The following is a 23,888-nucleotide window of genomic DNA, read 5'->3' on the forward strand; positions in this document are numbered from 1 at the left end:
CCTCGACAATGTGTGCCCTTAGCACGAGAAGGGAATAGCTGCATTATTTGCCTCCTACCTTTTTAACCATGCAGAGATAAAACCATTTCAGTGAATAGGTTCTGAGCAGCTCATGGTTGGTTTTCATATAAATCCTGTGCAGATTTGCTGCTTTTCATTAGAATAAGAAGCCTCCTCAGAGATCTTTGCACTTTCAGCCTATGCAAAAGCCCTCGTTAAAGCATTGCAAGATTTTTCACTTAATATTCCACTTCATAAGTCTGGAGCTTGTTTTCAATTATCTCCATTCTGTGCTTCATTTTGCTCATTCCTTTAGAATGTCTCTTGTTCACAGGACAGTTTTCAGGCTTTGCAGTGAAAGAAGATGATCTTTACCAGGTGAGCCCTGGGAAAGACCTGAAGAAGAGCTTGTGTGCTCTAATAAGGTGGATATTGCCTCAATCTGTAAAATGGGGCATATTTTAAGGACTTGTAAGTTGAGTGTCCTCTGCCTGATACCTAAACTGGGCTTGGCTTCCTAGAATTTTGTTGTCATTGGCATATAATTGGAGGCAAATTACTTATATAATGAAAACATCCAGGGGAACTAATTAAAATTACTGGCTCATATTTTTCAAGGCACCAAGTTGTCATTGCGTTTCAAGAGTAGGGAGCCTGCTAGACCTTTCAACCTTTGAAAATATCCAGTCATTTTGATCTTTTTTGTGCTTTTAAAATACATTCCGCCTTCATAACCCAGTTACTCTTCTCTGACAGTAGTAATGCTTTCAACCACTTTATTACAATCATTGTGCTATACTGTATGTTGACTTGGAAAACTTTTTGATGACCTTTGCTTGTCTGTTTTGTTCTTGCTTTGCAAAGTTTGGAAAGCTGGGTTTCTATGTTACACCTGAAAAACCGAACGAGAGAAAAGCAGGGTGTAGGAGTCTGGGAGATAACTCCTGAATGTAATATATCAGTCTTAGGAGTAACAAATCATGAAGAGCATATTGAAACCAAAGAGTGAAGCTGTACCTGATGAATAATGCTTTCCCCCTTCTTCCTCCATGCTGGTTTTTTTGTTTGTATTACTTTAGTGCAAGTACACAGATGCTGACAGTCAGTATGCTCACTATGTGAGAAATGAGTCAGAATTTGGGGGAATCTGGGATCTGGTTCTTTGATGTGGAATAGGATTGATTTAACTCCTTGCTGTCTGTCTAGATTTTTCTTTTTGCAGTGCCCATGATTTTGAAACATGACTGAATTGCTTTGGATGTACTTGAGCTGATGTACAGAAATGTAATTCTAGCAGTTGCTCTTCACCCTTGTGAATGGAGCAGTGCTGGGGGGCACAAGAGATCTGAAATTCATTCCTGGCTGTGGCCCAGGTTTACTGAGTGGCCAATGGGAGGTCTTTTCTCTGTGTGTGCCTTTGTTTTCCTATCTCATGATTCAGGGAGTAACCCAGTATTTGATAGCTGGTCATCATCATGAGGAAAATTATGGAGTTTTCATGCAGTCTTTAATCTTTGTATGCTAATAAAAATATCTGTACTGCTCTGTCTTACATAAAGAGCTGTTTTTAAACAGCAAAACCAATTTAAAAGACACATAACTATAAAAATATTTATATTTTTATATTAAATTTCTGTGTCAGGTTGTGTTTTCTACAGGTGTGTTTATATGGTGGGTTGTTTCTTTTTCAGGCCCTGCTTGACACTCAGAATCTTTTGAGAGCCCAAATTACAAATTTTACTTTCAACCTGGGATTTTCAGGGAAATTTTACCACACAGGTAAGAAAGAAATGCTAAAATCACTTCGATTTTGATGGTGTTGTGTATAGTGTGAGGACAAGTAGGAATTACAGAGTCTAAGGGCCTTAGTATGCTGTGCTCCTGCATTGGTTGCTGGTGTGGAGCAGATTAAATGCCTCCCCCCTTTTATTAAAATTTAGTTCCTTTCAATCTGTTTTTGAATGGTAAATTCCACCAATCACATAAAATTTTGTATTGATTTCACTGAGGGATCTGTTGAGCTACCACAGCTCATCCTTGTGATTGTTTCATGTCTACTGTAGAAATATAGCGATATATATTATCCCTTAAGGTAATTTTTTACTTAAACCACTGTAGAAGTAGGGAGAGATAAAAGAGAGGGTATTAAATAGGATGTGGGCTGGCAAAGTGGTCCTGACTGTCCCATTTTGTCACCAGTGCCTCAGCAGGCAGTATTTTAAGTGGTCACGATTTATTATGTTAATATCATTCTTAGGTTTTCCAACATTTGTGAAAATATAATAAAAGTAGAGACTTTACTTCTGGAATATTTTTTTTTTCTTTTTCTTCCCTCTGCAGGGACTGAGGAGGAGGATGAGGGCGATGACCTGCTGCTGAGATCTGTGGATGAGTTCTGGTGGTTTCCCCACATGTGGAGTCACATGCAGCCACACCTCTTCCACAATGAGTCCTCGCTGGTGGAGCAGATGATCCTCAACAAAAAATTTGCCTTAGTGAGTTATATTTTTGCATTTTCATTTAATTTAGGTACTCAGAAACCATTATTCTGTTTAGATTAGGAAAAAAAAATCAAGTTTCTGAAAGAATAATTACTCCATTGAAAGGTATCAAATGACTTTGTGAAACCACTGCCTGTTAGGGTTAGGTAAGTGTGCCATTTTCAAAGATGCATTTCTGCAGTGATATCCAGTAACATCTTATATATTCCCTTTGGATCTTTATGTAAACTTGTTTTGAAAAGTATTGCCTTTACTAATCATTTATTCACAGCAAAGCTCTGAATCAAAATGTTTCAGAGAGAATATAAGAAAAATTGCAAACAAGTTTTAGGTCTGAGGATATTTGAGAAACCCATCATAGTTAATTTCATTCAGTAAACCAAAGCAAAATTGCCATACGTAAAACATGTTATTTGTCTGAAGAGGGGGTCTAGTGTTAAGACCTAAATATGCATTGTATCAAAATATCTCAGCAAACATAACTTGTTTGCTGAACTACATCTGCTCTTCCAAAAGCCTAGTTTTACTTCTTCTTTTCAAAATACACTGGTTGCTCTTTAGCTGGCAGGTGATGACTTTGTTCCTAGAAGGAGCAGGGGGATTTGAAATACCAGAACAACAAACAGTGCACTTAATAGTCCTGTGTCAGTGAGTGTAGGAGCACAGGATAGACCTGACTATCAGCCAGTTAAAGTTTGTATTTGAAAACCTGGCTTTTAAGTGGGAGACATGCTTTCTTTCAAACAAAGAGTTCACCAGGTTTGCTGTAAATTGTTGTACTGAGTGCAGGACAGCTCTACTTTAATGTTTCCTTTCAAGAAAGCATTACAGTAGAAGTTAGATTCCTGAAAATTTAAAAGTCCTGTGTCCAGAATTGCACTTTGAATATGATTCTGTGTACTGATGCAAGCTCCACTGGAAATCAAATGGGTCCTTATAGTTCTGGTGTGGCCTATGACATCCTCTGGGATTAGTCTGCAGGATATAATTGTTGAAGTGTGTTTTGAGGATAATGCATATTCAACCCTGGTTTATGTAACTTCAGCAATTGCCGTTTTCTTGATTACTTCAATGTTCTTAATGCTTACAGATACCTTCTATTAATTTTTTTTTCTTGTTTCGACATACAGACATGAAGCTACTCAGTATGTTTCATTTGCTCAGAGCATTCAAATTAATAGCAGAGAGAAGTATCCACTTTTTTGAAAGAGGCCAAAACTGCTGATGCCTCGTGCATTATCCACTGAATGTGTGTATTGTGTGGGAGGTGCTCAACTGAGGAATTACAGTCAGTAAGGAATAATGGAGACACTACTTCATTGAAGATGACAGGCCCCTTATTAGAGTGAAAGATTGAGATTACATATTTATTACTGCCTATTGTGAAACTTGAGGGAGAAAACCGTAAAAATTAGAATTTTGTTTATAGATAAATGAAGGAGATTCAGTGGGACGTTAGAGAATGCAATTTCTTACATGTTCTGTGAAGATTTTCCTTTCTGATGTTTATGCATGCTTAAGGGAAATAGGAAAGATAAAAGGACAAGGAATTGAATTATCTATGATGGAATTAAATCGTGTAAAGCTGTGTAACTGATGGCATATCCACTCCTTATCTCCTCATGCAGTACGACCAGGAGGGCAGCTGTTACCCATTCCTGTTTGGCAGATTACACATGGTGCCCTTTATGTGTGCCATAAATTCCTAAAGGGACACAAGAATTTCACCATTCTTTTAAACATGGAGAAGTCAGGGTTACCCACTGTGATTGAGCACAGGCATGGCTGTTACACAAAATACATGGTTTTGCTAACATAACCCCCCCATTCTTCTAGAGATTTTCATGTTCCTTAGTAACTAGCTCGTTCAAAGGAAGAGGTCTGGGTATCAGCCCGTGCTTTGCACGCACAGGATGATTAGGAAATACCGTGAAGATGACCTTGTCAATTCAGTATGAAAAGCTCTAAGACAGAATTCAAAGGCAGTGCTGTGGCAAAACGATATCTTCTGGACTGTGCATTCTGCTAATCAGACTATCCAGGAATATCTGCTCTATACTGTTCCTTTGAAAAGTAACCTGAAGGAAAATGCGTTGGATGTGAAGAGAATGTAATAGCAGCAAGGTGAGTATGTACACAGGATAAACAGCAGGAGTCTTCAAAAACAGGAAATGTGCTACAGAAGGGTTTACTCTACAACATTTGCCTGTAGACTGTTATAAGTGCTTATCTTTCCTCCGTTTTTAACATGACACTAAAATAGTTAAGCTGGCTTTTGAAAATGGATTTGTGTTTTGAATGGACTAGAGGGGAAATGCAGTGTCTCTGAAATTCAGCTCCTTATCCAAGTAATTGTGAAGGGACATGTAGTGGAAATTGCAGTTTTGTAGTTGTAGCTGCCAAACGGTACATGTCGTGTTGAGTATGTGCCAGTGATTTTGTCTCTGAAATTGGAGTTTGTGAGCAAATTCCTTGCAAGAACTCAGAAGAGTGCAACTTTCTGTTTAATGTAGATTGAAGAAACAAGTGTAAAATACATTTATATCCTTCTTCCCTGCGTACTCATAAAAATATTTAGTAAAAAGGCTTTTGTCTTAAAATCCTGTGTTCCACCTTCGCAATGCTGCCTTCCATCTCCTTCCAGATCAACAGATTTTGATATTACTGTTATTTTCATCTCCTGTTCTTGGTCTTTCACAAAAACAGCATTTGAGAAATGCCAAAACATCAGGTTTCTTAAATTTTTGAGGGCAGCCATTGTTCTGTCATGTTTTAGGAACATGGTATTCCAACTGACTTGGGCTATGCAGTGGCTCCACACCACTCTGGAGTCTATCCAGTACACGTTCAACTTTATGATGCCTGGAAAAGGGTCTGGAACATCAGAGTTACCAGCACGGAAGAATACCCACATCTGAAACCCGCAAGGTATAGACGAGGCTTCATCCACAAAAACATCATGGTAAGTTGTATTGCTGATGTTCATTTTGTACTCTACCATTTCAGGAACAATTTATTTTTAAGTGGAATGGCAGGGTATCCTGAAAGTTCACATTGTGAGAAGCACGTATTGCTATTCATAAGTAGCAAGATATATTTGACAGTGTCTTGTTAATTAAAATCAGTCTGTTGCTGGTGATGTTTCTGCTGATGAAGGTGGTGTTCAGGCACCCTGCTGTCAGCAGTTAACAGGCTGTTAGCTGTTCTCGTCCTATGGTTAATGCTGGTTCAGGGAGCTCAAGGAAAAAGTCAATTTTGCATCATTTAACACAATATGCTGGGTTAGATTTCTATCAGGTTTTAAATTTGCATGGTACCATTAGCTGCAAAACAGTATTGCCAGGTTATGCCATCTCAGAATCTGGATCTTGGTGGGTACATAATTTTTGTCTTCCCTAAGAGCTGTGCATGGCTGCCCTTGTTTGGCTTCCTGCCGTACACAAATGCAAGCTGGGCTTTGCAGCCTGGTTTAACCCAGAGCCGTCAGCCTGGGTGCAGGCAGAGCCTCAGGAGCTACAGGGAAGGAAGACACCCCTCCACACCACCTCCAGGCTACCAAAGTGCTCTCAAATCCCACTGTGTTTCTGAATGCCACAACTCACAGCGCTGTCGCTGGCAGCCACGTTTGCCAAAGGAAGGGCTTGTACACAGCTGACACGGAAGGCGTTGTGCTGCTGCCATCTGGGCACTGGGGCGGAGGCTATTTTGGATTCACATCTCGTCATTATTATCTCAGAAGTGTTTCAAAACAGCTTTCCAAAATATTTGGTGGCATGTTCCCAAGTAACTGTCTTTTGGAGCGTGTGGGAGAGCAGTGAATGGGGCCTTGTGTTGTACCTCTGGCTGCAGCAGGCACTTCTGGGAGGTCAAGTGCCTTGGCACAACACTGCCACTTAGAACAGAATTCTGGTATTGTTCTCAGGTTGCCACGGATACCACTTTTTTAAGCTAAGTAGTAATATTTTAAAGTTTTGGTCTATTTTTGGGTGAAGCAAATGGAAATGATCTCCAGAAATCCAGGAACAAAATTGACACCACACAGGGTTGAACTACAGTTTGTTCTCCTCAAAGCAATCGCTGCGTGTGAAATAATGGGTTTGTGGATGTGCTCAGGGAGCACAAAGATGATTTGGGGAAGATGGATTGACTCAGAATCTCCAAAAATCTCTTCCATAAATATTTGTAAAAACACACCATTTGAAGACACATAATGAGACTTAACACAAGGACACTGCAGCCAAAAATCTGTTTCCAAAACCAGTCATATAAAACCACCTGTTTGGAGAGTGTTGAGCTTTCAGTTCTCCAGGGCAAATGCATCAATATTTTACATCTTCAGGCTAACGGTAATGAACACACTCAGTAAGAACATTGTTGTGTAAGGTTTGTCAGAGCATCTCCAATCCAGTACAGCCTCATTCCCTGCCTCTCTGGAGAATTGTTCTCCTATTTCCTCAATGAAATCCAAAGGTTTTTTAAAAACTTAGGCAAGTTTATAGCAGAGGTACAAATTCCATACGTTTTCTGACAACACTGAATTTACAGTCTGTGATCACAGTATTCTCTACATCACAAAAAAAAAGTTGAGAAATGAAACTGCAAGAAATAAAGAGTATCTACAAAGCCACAGCCTGTGTTAAAGTAGGCATTTGTGTGCTTTAAAAGTTAATCTATCATAACAATCCCAGTTAAGCATTTTACATGAACATCTGTACTCAGCTCTTGATTTTCCATAAGGAACAGATGTAACTGAAATACTCTCCAGCAAATTACTTTCTGAATTCAATAGAAAATATTTTGCACTTCTGATGAAAAACATTTTTTAGTTCTTCATATTCAAAAGATTTGTTCTTGGAATGTTTTTTAAATTAATTTTGCTCGGACTACTTTGTATTTCAACTGGTCCTACAAAACCACAGCTGAATGAGTTAATCTTTTATATAAGGTGAGAATTATTGGCAAAATTCCCTATGTGTCAGTGTAGAATTATTATTGGTGGTGATGCCTAAGCCAAAAAAAAAAAAAAAAAAACACCACAACAAAAAACTTTCCTTTCCAATTACAGTTTAAATTTACAACAAAACCATTCAGATGAAAGTGGAACTGATTGATATGATACAGACTGATAATATTTTAGATTATCTTTCACATTATTTTAAAACTTTAGACTTCAAATGCTTGGTTTTAGGATGAGGTGTTACGGACAGAATGAGTTTGAGGAAGCCCTGGAATTGTAATTTGGTGATAGAGATCAGTCTCCAATTTCAAACAAAATGTGATGAATTTTTGGATGTTATGATTTTAGGGATAATAATTCATCTAGATCATTACTGATTCCTACCAAAGTTGAGATGCCCAATATACCCAGCAGTTACCAGTTACATGTTATTTCTCTGACTTTTATTATCTCATTAGAAGTATAAACTCTTGAATTTTTTCTTTTTTTTTTCATAAATGCAGGTGCTTCCTAGGCAAACTTGTGGCTTGTTCACCCACACCATTTTCTATAAAGAGTATCCCGGAGGTCCAAAGGAATTAGACAAAAGTATTCAAGGAGGAGAGCTGTTCTTCACTGTGGTTCTCAATCCAGTAAGTACAGTGGAATTTTGAAATGTTTCTAAAAATTAGTTAAAGAAAATTACTGAATGTTCCAGGGCTGATCAGCTGGGTCTCCCCAACAGTAGTGGTTAGGCACAGTGAGTTCTTTTGCTTTTTCAATTAATTAAATTAAGATCTAATATTATATATGTTCTGTTAGTTGTACAAAGCAGTCTCCACCCATTTTTGACAACTGTTTTGTTAGTAATGCAGCAGTGCTAGCCTGTCTTGTTCTTTACTTTTTGCATGAAATCAGACCCCTGAGATTCAATTTTTAGAAGAATTCAAATGTAAAGAACTGCTGTGAGTATCTCAGGTAAAGTTCATTTCTCTGCTCTGCCAAAGTTGTGATGCAAAGTGTTTGGGAGCACTTATTGAGGTGAGAAGGCTGCAAGCAAGGAATGCTTGGGCTGCAATCAGTTTTGAGAAATTTCACTTGCTGTCTCATAGCAGCTTCAAAGAAGAGATCCAAGTAAAAGAACCACACAGTTCAAAGAAAAGATCTGAGTAAATGAATGACATCTGCTTAACCTTTCATTTATCTTTAACAAGATAAACAAGAAGTGAGGCCATGAAACTACAGAACACTGACAGAAGAGAGCAGTGTAGTACTTCCAAATGGCATGGGATTAGGTCACTTGTTTCAAAACTGACCTTTTAGACAAGCTTTTAGATGAGGTTTTTGTTTGGGGTCCAGATGAAACATATAAATAAAATTCTGCTGTTCTGTAGAAATGTAGTCACAGGAGCACCAAAGGGAACAAAACGTGTTTCCACTCAAAGCTTTTGGAATAACAGCCTAAATATTTTGTGCCCTTTTTTAATCTTCCGTAATTTAATGCAGTCTGAAGGAAAACCATTTCTGAAAGCTACTTCAGCAATTTATATTCAGGTCTGTTTTTCAAGCCTCAAATTCTTTTGGGCTATAGTTTTGGCTCTTTGAGAGCAGTTACTTTGTGTTGTTCCCCTTTTTCATGTTCACATAGCAGAATTAGGAAATAAAAACTTCAGTTCCTTAGCACATGTGTGGTTTTCCTTGTCGAGGGTGGCAGTGGTCACAGTCGTAGCTTCGATGATGTGTATCGTTCCAGGCACAGCATAGAATCAATCATAGAATAGTTTAGGGTGGAAGGGACCTTCAAGGCCATCTAGTTCCAACCCCAGGTTAATAGAGCTGAGACCTGGAAAATTCCTTGGGTGGGGAGGGCATTGGTACCATAGCAGTGCTTTGGCAATATGTGGGTTTTGACTAGAAGTTACTAGTTTAGCAGATTAGACTTAGTGGAAGGCACAGTAACAATATTTTGAGTCAGGACAAAATACATTCCACACTGAAGCACAGCCACAACAGCCAAAATCTATTTTACACCAGTAAGGAGCAGCAAAATTTGAGTGCTTAGGGCATGAGCCTTTTAAATTAAAAGATTGAAGAGAATGGAGGGAAAGACGAGATAAGCAGTGAAACTTTCATGATTTTTGATACTCATTGTGGAGGTTTGATCATGCCTGCCTGACATCCTGGAACGTGAGTTTAGTAGTGTCTTTTTATACATTACACTTAGGTCTTTGATTCGTGCATTGCTATGTAGACTGTGTGATCACCTACTTCTGAAAATTATGATATCCCAAATACAGTGCAGGCTAAAAGAATAGAAGTTAAATGCAGTTTTTTCTAAATACAACTGTAAATGAGTATTAGGCCAAAATCTGCCTAAGACTCCTTCTAAAGAGTGCCTTTGAAAAGATGATGCATCTTTGTTTTAAATACCTGCCTATAAAGTTTCTCAAGTTCTAAGCATTAGCCTGGCAAGTCATCAATTTAAAGATTAATGTTTGTACCTTTGTGGGTTTTAGGTCTTGCATTTATTTATGGTACAATTTGCAAATCAGAGTTGGGCAAAAATTTAGACATTAAAATGAAGACTTAAGTAGCTTTAGGAGTCTGTCTAATTATGGGGTGGCATTTTGGATTTTGTAAGCTTTCCTGTGTTTTCATTAAAATTGCTGGGATTTCTTTATGTGAAACACCCAGCTTTTGAGAGGATGCAAAAATGCCATTATGAGGCATTCTCAAAACATTGTTTTTCACTGGTACAAAACTAAGAGGAAAAAACACTACCCATGAATCATTAGAATGTCAGCTAAACAATGTTCTCAGTAATGAGTACATAAATAGTTAGTTTCCAAACCTGGAAAATGTGAGCGTGGATTAAATGTTAATTTTAACAAATTTCTTCATTATATTTAATTTGGAAGTGAATGTAGCTTTTGAGGTGTAAGTCACCAGGCTGAGACTTCAGAAACTGAGTACCCTACATTGAAATAAGTGCTCCTAAGAATGAAGCCCAGCATTTCTCAGTGGTTTGGCTGTGCAGTGGTGTAAGAGAGGCTCTGCCTCTTTACAGTGTGCTCCATCAACCACCGTGTGCAGGATAAACCACAAAAACCCGCAGGACCGTGTGTGCATCTATGGGTTTTTGTCATGAGAACCAGCATGATGGCCCTGTTCCCAGGGCATTGTGCAGGCAGATGTCCTGCAGGTATGCAAAGCCTCAGGAACTCTGAGATGGCTGTTTATGTGACTGGGCACCAACAGTTGGCTTGTTGGAGTAGCAAATCTCACAGCTGGCAGGGTGCGCTCGTGTGGTTTGCATTTGTACCCCCTCACTGGTGGCTGGGATGTGATGCTGACCATTATTGCTGTCGTGTTCATAAAGCATCCCGAATTCTGAAGTGCCACCAAGCTGCAAAAGAGCCAAAGCACTAAGAGAACACTATTACCCACTCTTCAAGTAATATTTTGTATGTCTGTGTCCTGTTAAAGATCTTGCTGACTGCAGCGGCCCTCGGGCGAGATTGTGCTATATCGGGATCTTGCACAAAACGTTTCACAGGAAAAGAAAAAGCAAGCTTCAGCAGCCTGTATTACTGGTATACTGGCATTATTTCCCCCCAGATTATCAGCTGAATAATTGACTTACAGGGAGGTTGAGGGACTTGCACTGATTTAGCCAGAGAATACCGGAGCAAAGCCACAAGGAAAACGTGCACTGTAGAACTGTGTAGTGATGAATATCTTATCCAGTCAGACACATCTCCTTCTCTGGTTTATTGTCTCACATAGTTACTGGTTTTTTCATACCGCTATACTGACTTTAAAACATTTTAGCACGTATTCTTCCTGATAAACTTGTTAGAATCTTCAGTGACTTCAGATTCATCACTCTCTGCAATATCCAGTGAAATTCTTGGATAAGTAAAACAAATTTCTGTTCAGTGTTTCTTAGAACAAAATTGTACCAATCTCCTAAATATGTCTTTTGAAGGGAGTGAGCCATTACATTTTGAGCTATGTATGATGAAGAGGTCAGTACAGACACTGCCATCAACTGTATCACTGCTTCTCAGATCTGTTGAACTGTAGGAGATACAGATCTGGAGCTTTTCTATCCTACGAGATGAATGTTTAAGGGTAACCAAGAGTTCATGAAATTTTTCTATAACTTTTCTGCCCCTAAGAAAAACAAACAGAATACAGTAATTGGATGACGTGAATTTACATGCACTTCCTTGCAAAGTGCTGTGTGTCTAGAGATGGAAAGAAAAGGGAAAATGCCCTGTGGAGAGTAATTTGGTGAAAGCCTTCAAATGGTTGACAGCCCAACAATGAAACTAATGTGTAGCCAGCTGTGTGCTCTTGACATGGTTACAGCAGTGCTGATGAAGAGGAAAGGCTGTTAATGCCTTAGGCACTTTGTCTGATTGATCTTAAAATAATTGTAATCTTTGTGTGCGTTCAGTTCTAAGTATTATTTTCTTCTAATTTTTACCTCTCCCCAGTTGCAGTGAGTAGAGCTGTTATTAAGCTAATTGACTTGCAGCAAGGGAGAAATTATCTCCTTTAGCACTGAAAATGAGAGGATTTGCATGCACATCAGCAGAACCTGCTGTATCTTAATGTGACCCTGAACTGGCACTACAGAAGAAAATAGAAAACCAAAGGCGTTCAGACTCAGATCTTCCCTTTCTGTCCATCTTGCTTGGCACAACTTCATATTTAACTGTACTGACTGTGAGAAGCAGGAAAGATGGTTCTGTTTGACAGGCTTGTCCCACTTCATGGGTGAGAAAGGCATAAGTTTCATCTCTTCCCTGTCCTCTCATGCCCTTAACTCCAGCAATAGTTGCCATCAGTTGGGGCAGGGAGGGAAATCAGTCTTGCCAAGCATTTTGGCTGACTGCAGAACACAAGTATTCTTTGCCTTCTATCTGTTCTTCAAAACCCACCCATAAAAGCCAGACAGAGTCTGGTATTTTGTGGGTGGAATAGAAAAAAATACCAAAAAAATTTCTAAATGAGCAGGCAGTGTGGAAAGGCTGTGGAGCAGACAGGAATAGCTGTCTCTTTAGAGCTGAGTCCTTGTAACAGTGGGCAGGAAATGCATTGAAACTGTGGCAATAAGAAAATTTTACTCTTCTGTGATCCTTAAAATTCTTGAATGGAAGGCTTTGTGCCAGTGGTTTAGAGTGAACCGAGTCTTTTGGACAGTACCACCACTACTGAGTCACAAGGGGAATGAGCAGCAGCTGAAGATAAACTTGGGGCTCCTGACTGTCAGATCAACAGTTCAGAACTACACCAAGTACATAATTTGTTTGAGCTTGTAACTCTTCCCTGGCTCCATCATATTTATGGACCACCACTATACAAATGGAATTCCACTCGTTGGCAGTCTGCGAGTGGACAGGTCCATGGTAGCTGTGAAAGCAGCAGGGGGGCTAAAAAGGGAGTTGCAATCTGGAATCTCTCTGGTGGAATTGAACACAGCTTTTCTGCAAGCATCCGGGTCTGAAAGGACTGTCCTTCAGCTATTTAAAATACATTTTCAATATAGACTGTGCTCTGATTTGTTATTCTGTCACTTTGGTGGTCTAATGGAGCAAAACCTGCTGTTACTGAGTCTCAGTACCTGGAACAAAACTGTTCTGAGTAACTTGCAAACAATAGCAGAACTGCAAATGGAGTGTGCACATTGCCAAATGAATTGGAATATAAGTGTTCTGAGAGTTGAATGTACTCTCATGGCCTGTAAACATGTGCTCAGTAGCTAAAACACCAGCAATATTCCAAATTGGTAAAGCATCTGCTTCTAATGTCTAGCTGAGAGCACAGAATTAATTGTCAATCATCATTTAACTTCATTTTGAAGGGTTGTGTGTAACTTCATTGAGTTGGGAGGCCTCAATGCTGCCTTTTAATGTTGTTGCACAGATGGGAGGGTGACATAGTGGCTGTGACTAAAGTACCTTGATGTCTGCTTTGTTAGTAGGTATTTATTCGAGTTGGAATTGCCTGCAATAGATCTATATATGGTGAAAAAATAAGTGCCCAGTATGTAATAAGTGTTTATTACCAATTTTTTCTTACACCAACTCTTCTAGTTCTAGATTTGAAATGCCAGAATAATTAAACTCTTCAAGATCATCGGTGTCTTGCAAGTCTCAGACTTCCCTCCACTTCCCTTGCTGCCACAGCTGACCTTTGAAAAGAGTCTTCTCTCTGCTCTAGGGTCTGATCCTGGCAGCTTAAGAGAGACCCCTTGACTCCGAGGGAAGAAGTCAGGAGCCCAGAGAAGGGCTGCTCACTCTTGGGAATGGTAATATCATTCCTTTGGGAAGCAGGCACCTCTGTTTTGTCAGGAAACAGCAGCTTTTGCCAAGAATCCAGAAGCTGAGTTTGAGTAGCGTCCTTGGTGTATCATTTCAATAAGTGCAGCATCCTAATAATCTTGATTTTGTAGTGATCAGTATTTTTTAAAATATGCAGCCAGTTAACATCCATCACTAGAAGTTAGGTAACTTGTTTGCATTTTGTTCGAGTTGTTTGTCAAGCATCTCTCTGTTCTTGATACATAAATTAGATCATGTTGGTTCATCTTTTCCTGAGACGTGATTTAATAGCAGCAACTCCTTCTCGGTCTCAGCTCCAGTTTGTTGACCTAGAAGCTATTGCCTCTAATTGGGAAACGTAGTAGTAAGGAAATATGCAGCACAGAATGAGCAGTCAAAAAGAGAAAAGCTCTTTCTCCTGAGTGCTTGTTCTCATTTCCCTACATTTCTACAGTACCAGTCAGAATCCCAAGTGAAATCAGGACTGAGAAAGGAGAGCAAACATAACTTAGACCTCTGTCCTTCCACGAGGAAGGACGAGATGCTGAGGAGAAGCTGGAAGGAGAAGGCAGAGCACAGGATAGCACCTCTGCAGCTCTGATCCGAAAATGTGTGAGAGCAGGAAAGGAGCTGCTGCCCAGAGGCCGGATTTAGTCCCAAACCATCATTTTAAAAATTGTCTGCATTCCATTTCAGTTCCCTTGTGAAGGATATTAAATCCTGTGGAGAGTGTGCATTGAAGTGCAACCAGGATGATGGTTTGTTTATGAGGAACAGCTGAAAAAGGGTGATCCTTCTACACTGAAATAAAGAAAATGCTGAGATGCCTGAAAGAAATTATTTGAGAAGAGTGCTGGAAATAATAAAATCAAATAAGCTCTTTTTATCTGAAAGGGAGGTTAAAACGCTTGTTAGAGTGAATATAAATCCGTTCACAACTGCTTCCCTTTCGAAGGAGAAATAAATATATGAAGCTCTGTTTGCATTTTACAGCATTTCCCAGAGGTGGAAGATTATTGAACAAATAGTGTTATTTACTAGGTCTAGCCTTGGGAGATGGGCACACAGGATTCCTTTTATAGCTTCTGATTGGTGGTTGCAAGAGAATAAATCTTCAGAAGCATAGCATGCTAGTAGTTGCAGAGAAAGAATAATTCTTCTTAATTAGAACTTGTTTGAATGACTCAGGACGTGGTATGATAGAGCAAATCAAAGCATCATAAACCCAGTATGGAAGGGAAAAAATAATCATTATGTTTTCTCCTGGTGTGAAGCGGCAGCACCTGCAGCTGGAAGGGGATTGATGTGTGTTCCCATCCTTCTGCACAGGGAAGTGGGGAGTGATCTGCCATCCCTCTCAGCTCATCTGTGATATTTATGATGCCATATAGAAGAGACCTTTTCTACAATGTAAAGTCATGTATTAGGTCATGCTTGACTGAGTATGGATTTCTTTCCAAGACTCAGCCATTTAAGTTTTCAACCAGCATTTGATCATCTTTATGTTGTAAATAATTAACCATAAAGTATTTGAGTTTAAAAATGCAACTAAAATGGGAGCTTAGGACTCTGATAATTTTTCCCCTTCACTAACACGGTTTTATATGCTGGAAATTATTTATGATGATATGTCCAGTGAATTTCTCAGCCTGCACTGACATTCCTAAAATTACAGTGATATTCTCTTCAGGGAAAGAATAATTATATTTTCCCTGGACTAGAAATCTTTTCAACTTCCCTTGCTTTTTCTTTCATGGCAGTGCTGTAGCTGTTGGCATGTGAGGAGTTGCCAGGAGGTGAATTGACATTAAAAATGTCAGAGGTCAGCAGGCCACGTGCAGGAAAGAAAGAGGCTGTCAGGAAAGCAAGTTAACCTTTTTTATGGGAACCTGCTGATTGTGTCTTTGGTGAGAACAGCATAGTCCTGTGGCTGCTCCATTCCTGCTTTGAGAACTGAAGTAAAAAAGGACTTGAAAAGGCTATACATTTTGGTGCCTAAAGGGAAGGGGTTTTCAGTCTCAGTCCTACCCACAAAGAAAGATCATCTCCTAGTGATTTAGTAGTGTGTATCTTCTAATTTTGCTGTAAATACCAGTTTTTAATTGTTTTCTTTTTTTAAACTGGGGAATGGAATTCCTTTACAAAAGATTAACTTCAGTTCCTGAACTAATTTCAGAATTATGACCATGATAAGCTTTTCTTTTTTTAAAGTGGCTTACATCAGGTCTTACTTTAAATAGAAATTGCTCATTCATGGCATTAGCAGATGTATTTATAAAAAGAGTCATGTTTCTCATTTTTAAATGGAAATTAGTCTGGCGAGTTTATCTTGGGAGAGTTCTACTTTAAAAAGAACTTCCAAGAAAGAAATCACTGGTGGCGAGGCGAGGGTTTGCAGATTCCAGTGTAAGGGCAGACTGTTACATCAGTGAAAAATTACCTTGAAAAGGCAGCATTTTAGAAAACAGAAGGTTCTGTCTGCAGCCCTTCCTCAGTCGCTGGGAGCCCATCCTTGCAGACTGTGTATTCCTGCTCTGCTCACCAGCTCAGTTTAAGTGTATCCAAAAATGCCCTTCCTGTTAGAAACCTTCATGGAAGCATTGCTTCCACTGGGAGTGTAGAAGTGCAGTTGGAGCAAGGGCTGGAGCAGGAGGGTGTATCTGGCTATCACTTTGATAGTAAAATATTGGGAGAGTAAAATACCAGCAGCCTTAAAACTTTTGGGGTTTTTTGTTCGGGAATATTTTATGCACAGTTATTTGAAAGTACGCAGTGAGGTTTCAGATATTTTCTTGGTCTCTTTTGTGTGTCAGGCCAGTGCTTGCAGAATGTTTCTGTAGAAGGGATGAACTACTTACTCTATAAAACTTAGACCTGCAGCCACAAGATTAAAGTCACAGCAGTAGAGCTCAGCTGCTTCCTTAGTCTCTGACTTCTTTACGCTTCCATGAAAACAGGAAGCCCATTTTTAACATTGCATTTGTATTTCTCTTAAAAGTAAAGCTGTGGGCACTGTTTTTGCTGTATCCTACGAAGTAAATGCACATAAAGCTGATGTTGGTGTTGCCCAACCCCAGGGTAGCATTGCACATCTGCTGCTCACAGAGCTCATGGGACCTGTTCCAGCATTCTCCTCATTGACTGCATTGAGTTGACTTGAGCAGAAGGATGTAATTCAGTGAGGGCAAGGGTGGAAAGGGCTGTGTGAGTGTGATCCAGGGCTTGCTGCTCTCAGTAAGAGCAAAATGCAAATGAGATTTTTACTACCTAGGGCTGCACTGCCATCTAGTGATGCAAAGACTCGAGGTGTGCTCTTCATTTTGTCTCCCACAGATCAGCATCTTCATGACTCACTTGTCTAATTACGGGAACGACCGCCTGGGCTTGTACACCTTTGTGAACCTGGCCAACTTCGTTCATACCTGGACAAACCTGAAACTGCAAACCCTTCCCCCGGTCCAGTTGGCTCACAAGTATTTTGAGCTGTTCCCTGAGCAGAAGGACCCTCTCTGGCAGGTGAAGGCTGAGCAAGAGATCAGAAAAAAATGTCTTCGTGTTTTTTTTTAAATTCTTTGTTTTAGCTTCCTGTAGAGAAAAGCAGTTATATTTTTAAGTTGGTTCCATAAAAGAGCCAGCTGAAGCTTCAGGGTGTGATTGTGTTCCCTGTTGCTTGTAAAAGGCTGTGAAATTAATATGCATTAAGATGTGCAATTAAAATTATCTTTACTTAGGTTTTTTCCGACTTTACTTGCCTTTAAAAATATGGGGAAAGACAGGCAAGTGCATGTTGTGTTATTTCTCTTCTCCTTTTGGAGCTAGCAGGAATAAAGCATTTGACAGGCAGATTTATATGCATCTTCTAGCAATTAAAGAAATGAGGTTTTCTCCAAGTGTGTAAGGAGAAGAGGGCATCCAAAAAGAGAAAAGAGCATTAAGACCATGGATACCCTAATTAGCCAAGTGGAAGCAGATGAGATAAATCAGAAAGTTCACAATTGGCTGAGAGCTGCCTGAGGAAGAAGTTTGCCAAGAAGCTGTAGGTACCTGAATGATGATATTAACCCAAATAAAATCTTTTAAAGGTGGCTTGGTAGAGATACTCTAAGAAGCAAACTTTACTAAATCAAACATAAAAATGTCTTTAAGTTTGCTTACTCAAATGTTTTCCAGCCTTGGATATTGAATTGCCACATTAAAGTCTGAGATTGCAAATTTGTACTTAAATATGTGTCTTGAAATTCATGCTGGTTTTAAATAAAACATTGAACTAGAGGGAAAGAAGTCAAGGATTTTGCATAATACTAAGAATGATTTTAAAAATGGAAATTAGCCTGTAGCCACATTACTTGAGAAATTATAATTACTTAGAAAAGACACTTGTAAGTTACAGGGACTAAGACATACTGTATGTGGTGTATTTTTGGTGTATTATGTTTTGTATAATTAATGTGATTTTGAAGACAGGTATATATTTTTAAGCCTAAAAGGGGTACGTGGAGATTCCCTTCATCTCAGTGCAGTATTGCCAAACAACAGTGTCAAAAACTGTCTGTGAGTAGCATTTCCAGAACAAATTTAAACTGATTCAGTTGTAAAGCAGCAAAGCCCCCAAAGATTAATATTAGGTTTGAATTGGAGGATCAGAATATGAATTTATGAATAGAAAGCCTTAAATCATAATTAATTTACTCTTTTAGTTTAGAAAATGCAGCATATATAGTGTGGTAGCTGTTACAGGAATGGGGCAACTATATATGTGTACAATCCTTCTCCTTAAAATAAATTGCAAACAGTTAAGAGACTCAGGTTCTGACCTGGTTATGTTGGAAATACAATTCTGAATCACTGGAATAGTTCTGGAATGCACAACTTGGTTTTCAGTCATAAGGAAAAATAACAACTTCAGGTAAGAGTATTTGTACATGGGTGAAAAATAGGTAATTTATATAGAAGGGTAGTTTAAGAACCTCTTCAAATGTGATTGCCAGGGAACTTCTGAGTTTTCCTTTCTGTTTTAGAACCCCTGTGATGACAAACGGCACAGAGATATCTGGTCTAAGGAAAAAACCTGTGATCGGTTGCCAAAATTCTTGGTTGTAGGACCCCAGAAAACTGGTGAGATTTTCTTGTATTTTCTTGTATTCCAACAAGATAGGCTGTGTGTAAGTTCAAATAAGTAAAACAGTTAATCAATGTTGCCTCAGGCTGCTGTGTAGAGATCCTGATCATCTGACAGCATTTTTTTAATTTCAGCGAATATAGCTTAGTAATGTAACTTTCAACAGCAGTCAGTACACATTGAAAATGCAGGGTTCAGGTGTGTTTTGGGGGGCTTTACATCAAAATAAGTAAATTTTGATAAAGAGATGAACTAGATAGACAAGCTCTTGTCAAAGTGGAAAAAGGAAAGGACGGGACAGAGACATCTTTCAAATAGGTTGGATTCTGAATTGCAAGTTCTTGTCTTGCCTGTGTCTCGTTTATAGAATCTTGTTATTTCTTGGCCTTCTTTTCAAGCCAGAAAGTTCCTAATGGACTGTTCTAATTACAAGATTGCAGTAGTTTATAAATTGACATAATGGTTATTTTTCTTCTCCGTAATCAGAAAATTGCATGTAAGCTTCCTTTCATCTTCACCAATCCCCAATAGCTACTGCATGCAAGATTTTTAAATATTTTTGTGACAGTTTCGTATACACAAATCATTATTTTTAAAACACAGCTATTTTAAGTAGGAAAAACAGATTTCAACACTGGCACTCTAGTGTCTGTGTTATCTATTTACAGTTCTTTAATTGTCCTAATTCTAAAAGCTCAGAAAGCGCAGGATCTTAGGTGACATAAATCAACATCTCCTCAGTGAAATGAAATGGAATAAAGCTGATTTAGTCCCATCTATGACTATGATCCCCCTAGAAATGTGTGTATGTGTATTTTTATTTTAAATCTTGGACTTTTATCCCATTTGCAGGTACTACAGCCTTGTATTTGTTCCTGATCATGCATCCTTCAATCATTAGTAACTCCCCCAGCCCAAAAACCTTTGAGGAGGTACAGTTCTTTAATAGAAATAACTACCACAGGGGGATTGATTGGTAAGATGGGTTATTAGTATAAATATAAAAGTTTCTATATTGTGAACAATAGAAAAATGACATTACTGTTGGTAATGGTAACTGTGCCTATATAAAGTGAGATAAGAAATAACCTTCAGTGTCCTTCTGAAATGAGAAATAAATGCAAGTAAATAATGATCTTACTACAGAATATCTTAAATGCACTGACTTTTGTGAGGCTCTCTTGTAAATATCCAGGTATTAATCTGTGCAGAACAGTAACAAAATATGTATTTCTCGTTACACATGCCTTTGAAGGTGGGACAGTAATGGTTTTTAGTTGTATACATGGACACAGAAGTTATGTTCCTGCTGGAAATCTTATTTCTTAAGAGAAAAATACACTATCAGGGAGAGGCATTTTTTTCCTTTAAATAGGGTATAGCAATAGTAATAATGTTAAATGGGGGGCAGGGAAAGCCTCTCAAAATGTTCTTTAAAGATGGGGTAATGAGAAGAACGTGCCTCTGTGGGTCAGTAAGTGGTGCTGAGACAGAGCCTGGGTCCCTGCTGCCATGTTCGCTGTGGCTTCCTGGGAGTCACCAGGCACAGCTGCCCTTGAAGGTCACTCCTCATTCCTCTGCTTCCACAAAGTGCTGCACTGTAAAGCACTGCAGCATGAAAGCTGGTGACATGCGGTGGTGGCTGGGGAGCACCAGTGAAGGATTATTGATTTCTTGTCTTGTTTCTTTATTTTGCCCCCAGTTTAAGGGAAAATACTTTTATTGCCTTTGACTTTGTATTCATCCATAAAATTAACAGGGTGAACGCTGTTCTGTGGTCTCAGTGCAGACACATCAGATCCAATTTGTTTGTACGTCACTCGTTTTCCCAGAGTTGGAATTGCTGCAGCACATTCCCGCTGGGAAGGGTGGTGAGTCAGCCAGTTGTGCCAATGGAGAGGTGCTGGATGAATGACTGGGAGTGGGAAATTGCTGCTGAAGCATTTGCAGTCAGTGAGGAGGATGTGCAGGCCAGGCAGAGCAGCTCCACGCTGATGGAGCAGCCTAAGTACAGCAAGCCCGTTCTTCCACAAAATCAGTGTTCTCAGGTTGCTGGAAAACTGCTGTGCTGCTTCTCTCTTTCCTCCTGCCTTATCCCCTTCCCTAAGGTGCAGGTACAATTTGGGTGCCACACGCACATCAGATTACCTTCATCTTAATGTGGCACTGGTGCATAAAGCTCACACTGGTCAGCCTGTCTAGACCAGGCACATCCCTTTGACAGGTTCTCACTGCAGCACCAACTATGTCCCCCACTATCCCTGCCAGGTTCCCACAGTTAAGTCTTGGATCCTCTGAACTCCCTGTTTATGTAGTTGCCTCATTCTTAGATTAAAGTTCTGTCTGCCAGATGGATCTCTCAGACCACCTAGTCTGATAGTGTATTTCAATGCTGGCTTCCCACTTTGTAATTAGATACAAGGGCTCTCCTTATTAGTCCATTAATTGGCTGGGATTCCTGCAAGAGTAACAAATAACAATCAGTTCAATTTTGTTTACAGTTGTGGAGATAGGGCTTTATCCCTGAGCTGACTCTCAGTTAGTCTTTGTCCAAGCTTAGATTTAGAGCAAGGCCGAGTACAGAAACAGAATATGGTTCTTTTAGCCCTCAGAACCTTAGTATCGCTGTTTTGAAAGTGGTATAGATGTAAATTGTAGTCTTCCAATAGACATGGCAGAATAGTGAGATGAGAACGGATCCTGCTGCTGTTGAAGTGGAGAAGCCTAAAGAGACCAGTCCTGCATTTCTTTATGTAAGCTTTGTTACAGGTTTCTTGGACAAGTTTCTTTAAAGCCTTCTCAGCTTTGCCCTTACTGAATTTAATAATTGTCTCATGAATGAGGGACCAAGTGAGACTTCTGCAGTCCATGTCCAGCAGAAATGCTGACCCTATGCTTTGGAACCCCTTGATATCACACCTAGTCCAATCTCTTTCCAGTTTTCACTGATAGCACATCAACGTCCACTTTTGTCGTATTTTCCGTGTTACCTAAAGAATCAATTCACTTTTTTTGTCCAAAATCAGTGTAGTGCCATGTTTGATGTTAAAGGCTTATAGTCTTCATTGCCTTGTATTTATCATTCTACTTCCAGGACTTCAGTACAACAGCATAATAACTCCACACGTGATCTAGAGCAGATTTGCCCCTAGTGCCTGTTGCCTCTCCCCAAGCCTTCTCCTTTCCTGGTAAAGCGTTCTGAGGCCACACAGTCAGGCTGAGTCATTAGCTTCTAATAATTTTGTGAGTAAAAATGGGTACGGCTTCATCTTTCTCATCAAATCAGCCCTAATGCTTCTGGGAAATAAAAGTCCATTGACTTCAATGGTTACAATTTCAAAGCCAACAAGAGCATGTCATTTGATTTAGAAGTAGCTCACTTGTATGAATAGAACAAAGTCTAAGCACTGGAAGAAATCTCAGTCCTTAATCACGGTCTTCAGAAGAGGCTGTTTTAAATAACATTTATTTTCTCAATACAGGTTAACTGAAAAGTCAGGAGGGACAAAATTTCCCATTTATTGTTTTCTCCAGCAATAAGAAGTGGTCTGAGGGCCAGGGATAAAGAAGTCCTTGTATGACAAAGCAATTGCAGGAATTTAACTACAACTTCATAATGGATGAGGAAAGCTCACAAAAAACCCTAAAACAACTACAACTCAATTTCCCCCAAAAATGTGACTCACAGAAAAATAAGGGAATTCTGTCACTGCTTTGAAACCTTTTACCTGATGAAGCTGTGTGGGATTGTTTCAGTGCATCTTCCCCACATAAACAGCCTCTTCTCAGTGAAAGCAATTCTGATACTAAGTAGCTTTTTCTTAGAGTATTGCAATTCAATTGATGTCAGCTAAAGGCCAGATTTGGAAAACTCAATTTCTGTTCTGCCTGAAAAGTGAGAACTTGCTAATTTTAAGATACACAAATACTGTAACATTTTTATCCAGTTAAAAAAAATAGCTGCAATGTCTAGTTACATGTAGTGAGAAGCAAGCTAGTACCAAGTAAAATATGATTAAAGATGCAATGTAAAATTTGTTTTGCCTTTTGGCTTTTATTTTGAGTATTCTAGAATAAAATATGCTTAACAGATTTATCAGTCTTTGTGGGATTTTTAAGTAGTTCTGAGAATGATGTTGCTTTCCCAGGTACATGGATTTCTTTCCCACACCTTCTAATGTCACCACTGACTTCCTCTTTGAGAAAAGTGCCAACTATTTCCATTCTGAGGAAGCTCCCAAGAGAGCTGCTTCCCTCATCCCCAAGGCCAAGATCATCACCATCCTCATCGACCCGTCCGACCGCGCCTATTCCTGGTACCAGGTATGCACTTGGGAGAACATGGGCAGGCACCAGTCCAGGTTTCCACCTTGAATCCTCTCTGTATATGCTCTCAGGGTCTATCTGTATATAAGGGTTGCATAGCACCAGCTTTTATTCCTCAGTCAGTGACCATATGTGACCACCCTTGGGCTGAGATATCTGTTGTTTAAACCTGAAAATATTTTAAGGGTTAAAATAACAGAAACCACTTTTTCAAGTTTACCTGTAACGTAAAAGCCGGTTACTTAGTCAATTGATTTACATGATCAGCACATACAGAAATTAGTATATAGACACAGTTATCTAGTTCATGCTCAAAATACAAGGTAGGTTAAGAAATTTTTGTCAGTAGGAGCAAGCAGTTTGCCTTGTTCTCCCAGCTTTTGTAGTCTGTAAAGTTCCAGCAGTGTCACTTCTTTTACAGCATCAGCGATCCCACGAAGACCCCGCAGCTCTGAAATTCAGCTTCTATCAGGTGATCACAGCTGGCCCTCGAGCCCCCTCTGAGCTCAGAGCTCTCCAGAAGAGATGCTTGGCCCCTGGATGGTATGCTACCCACATTGAAAGATGGCTCACTTACTTCCCACCTTACCAGGTGAATTAAGACTCTTGACATCCTCATCATATATATATATATATATATATATATATGAAAATATATATATATATATATATAT

At 39.4% G+C, this 23,888-nt stretch overlaps 1 protein-coding gene across 16 annotated transcripts in view; it reads left to right on the top strand.

Moving 5' to 3' along the window:
• The window catches only part of LOC138109326 (bifunctional heparan sulfate N-deacetylase/N-sulfotransferase 3), a 260,842-nt gene that overhangs the window by 230,528 nt on the left and 6,426 nt on the right, over positions 1-23,888 (top strand). For all 16 annotated transcript variants that reach the window (XR_011150408.1, XR_011150407.1, XM_069012538.1 and 13 more), the window contains 9 exons: positions 1,692-1,779; positions 2,341-2,495; positions 5,278-5,463; positions 7,962-8,090; positions 17,103-17,285; positions 18,788-18,884; positions 19,741-19,864; positions 23,037-23,211; positions 23,636-23,806. Coding sequence is in view for 14 of the 16 variants with exons in the window: in XM_069012538.1 (XP_068868639.1) it covers positions 1,692-1,779; positions 2,341-2,495; positions 5,278-5,463; positions 7,962-8,090; positions 17,103-17,285; positions 18,788-18,884; positions 19,741-19,864; positions 23,037-23,211; positions 23,636-23,806 (1,308 nt within the window). In the remaining 2 variants the exon portion in view is untranslated. The remainder of the gene's footprint in view (positions 1-1,691; positions 1,780-2,340; positions 2,496-5,277; positions 5,464-7,961; positions 8,091-17,102; positions 17,286-18,787; positions 18,885-19,740; positions 19,865-23,036; positions 23,212-23,635; positions 23,807-23,888) is intronic.

This window comes from Aphelocoma coerulescens, chromosome 4 (genome assembly GCF_041296385.1).
Source record: "Aphelocoma coerulescens isolate FSJ_1873_10779 chromosome 4, UR_Acoe_1.0, whole genome shotgun sequence".
Taxonomy (NCBI): domain Eukaryota; kingdom Metazoa; phylum Chordata; class Aves; order Passeriformes; family Corvidae; genus Aphelocoma; species Aphelocoma coerulescens.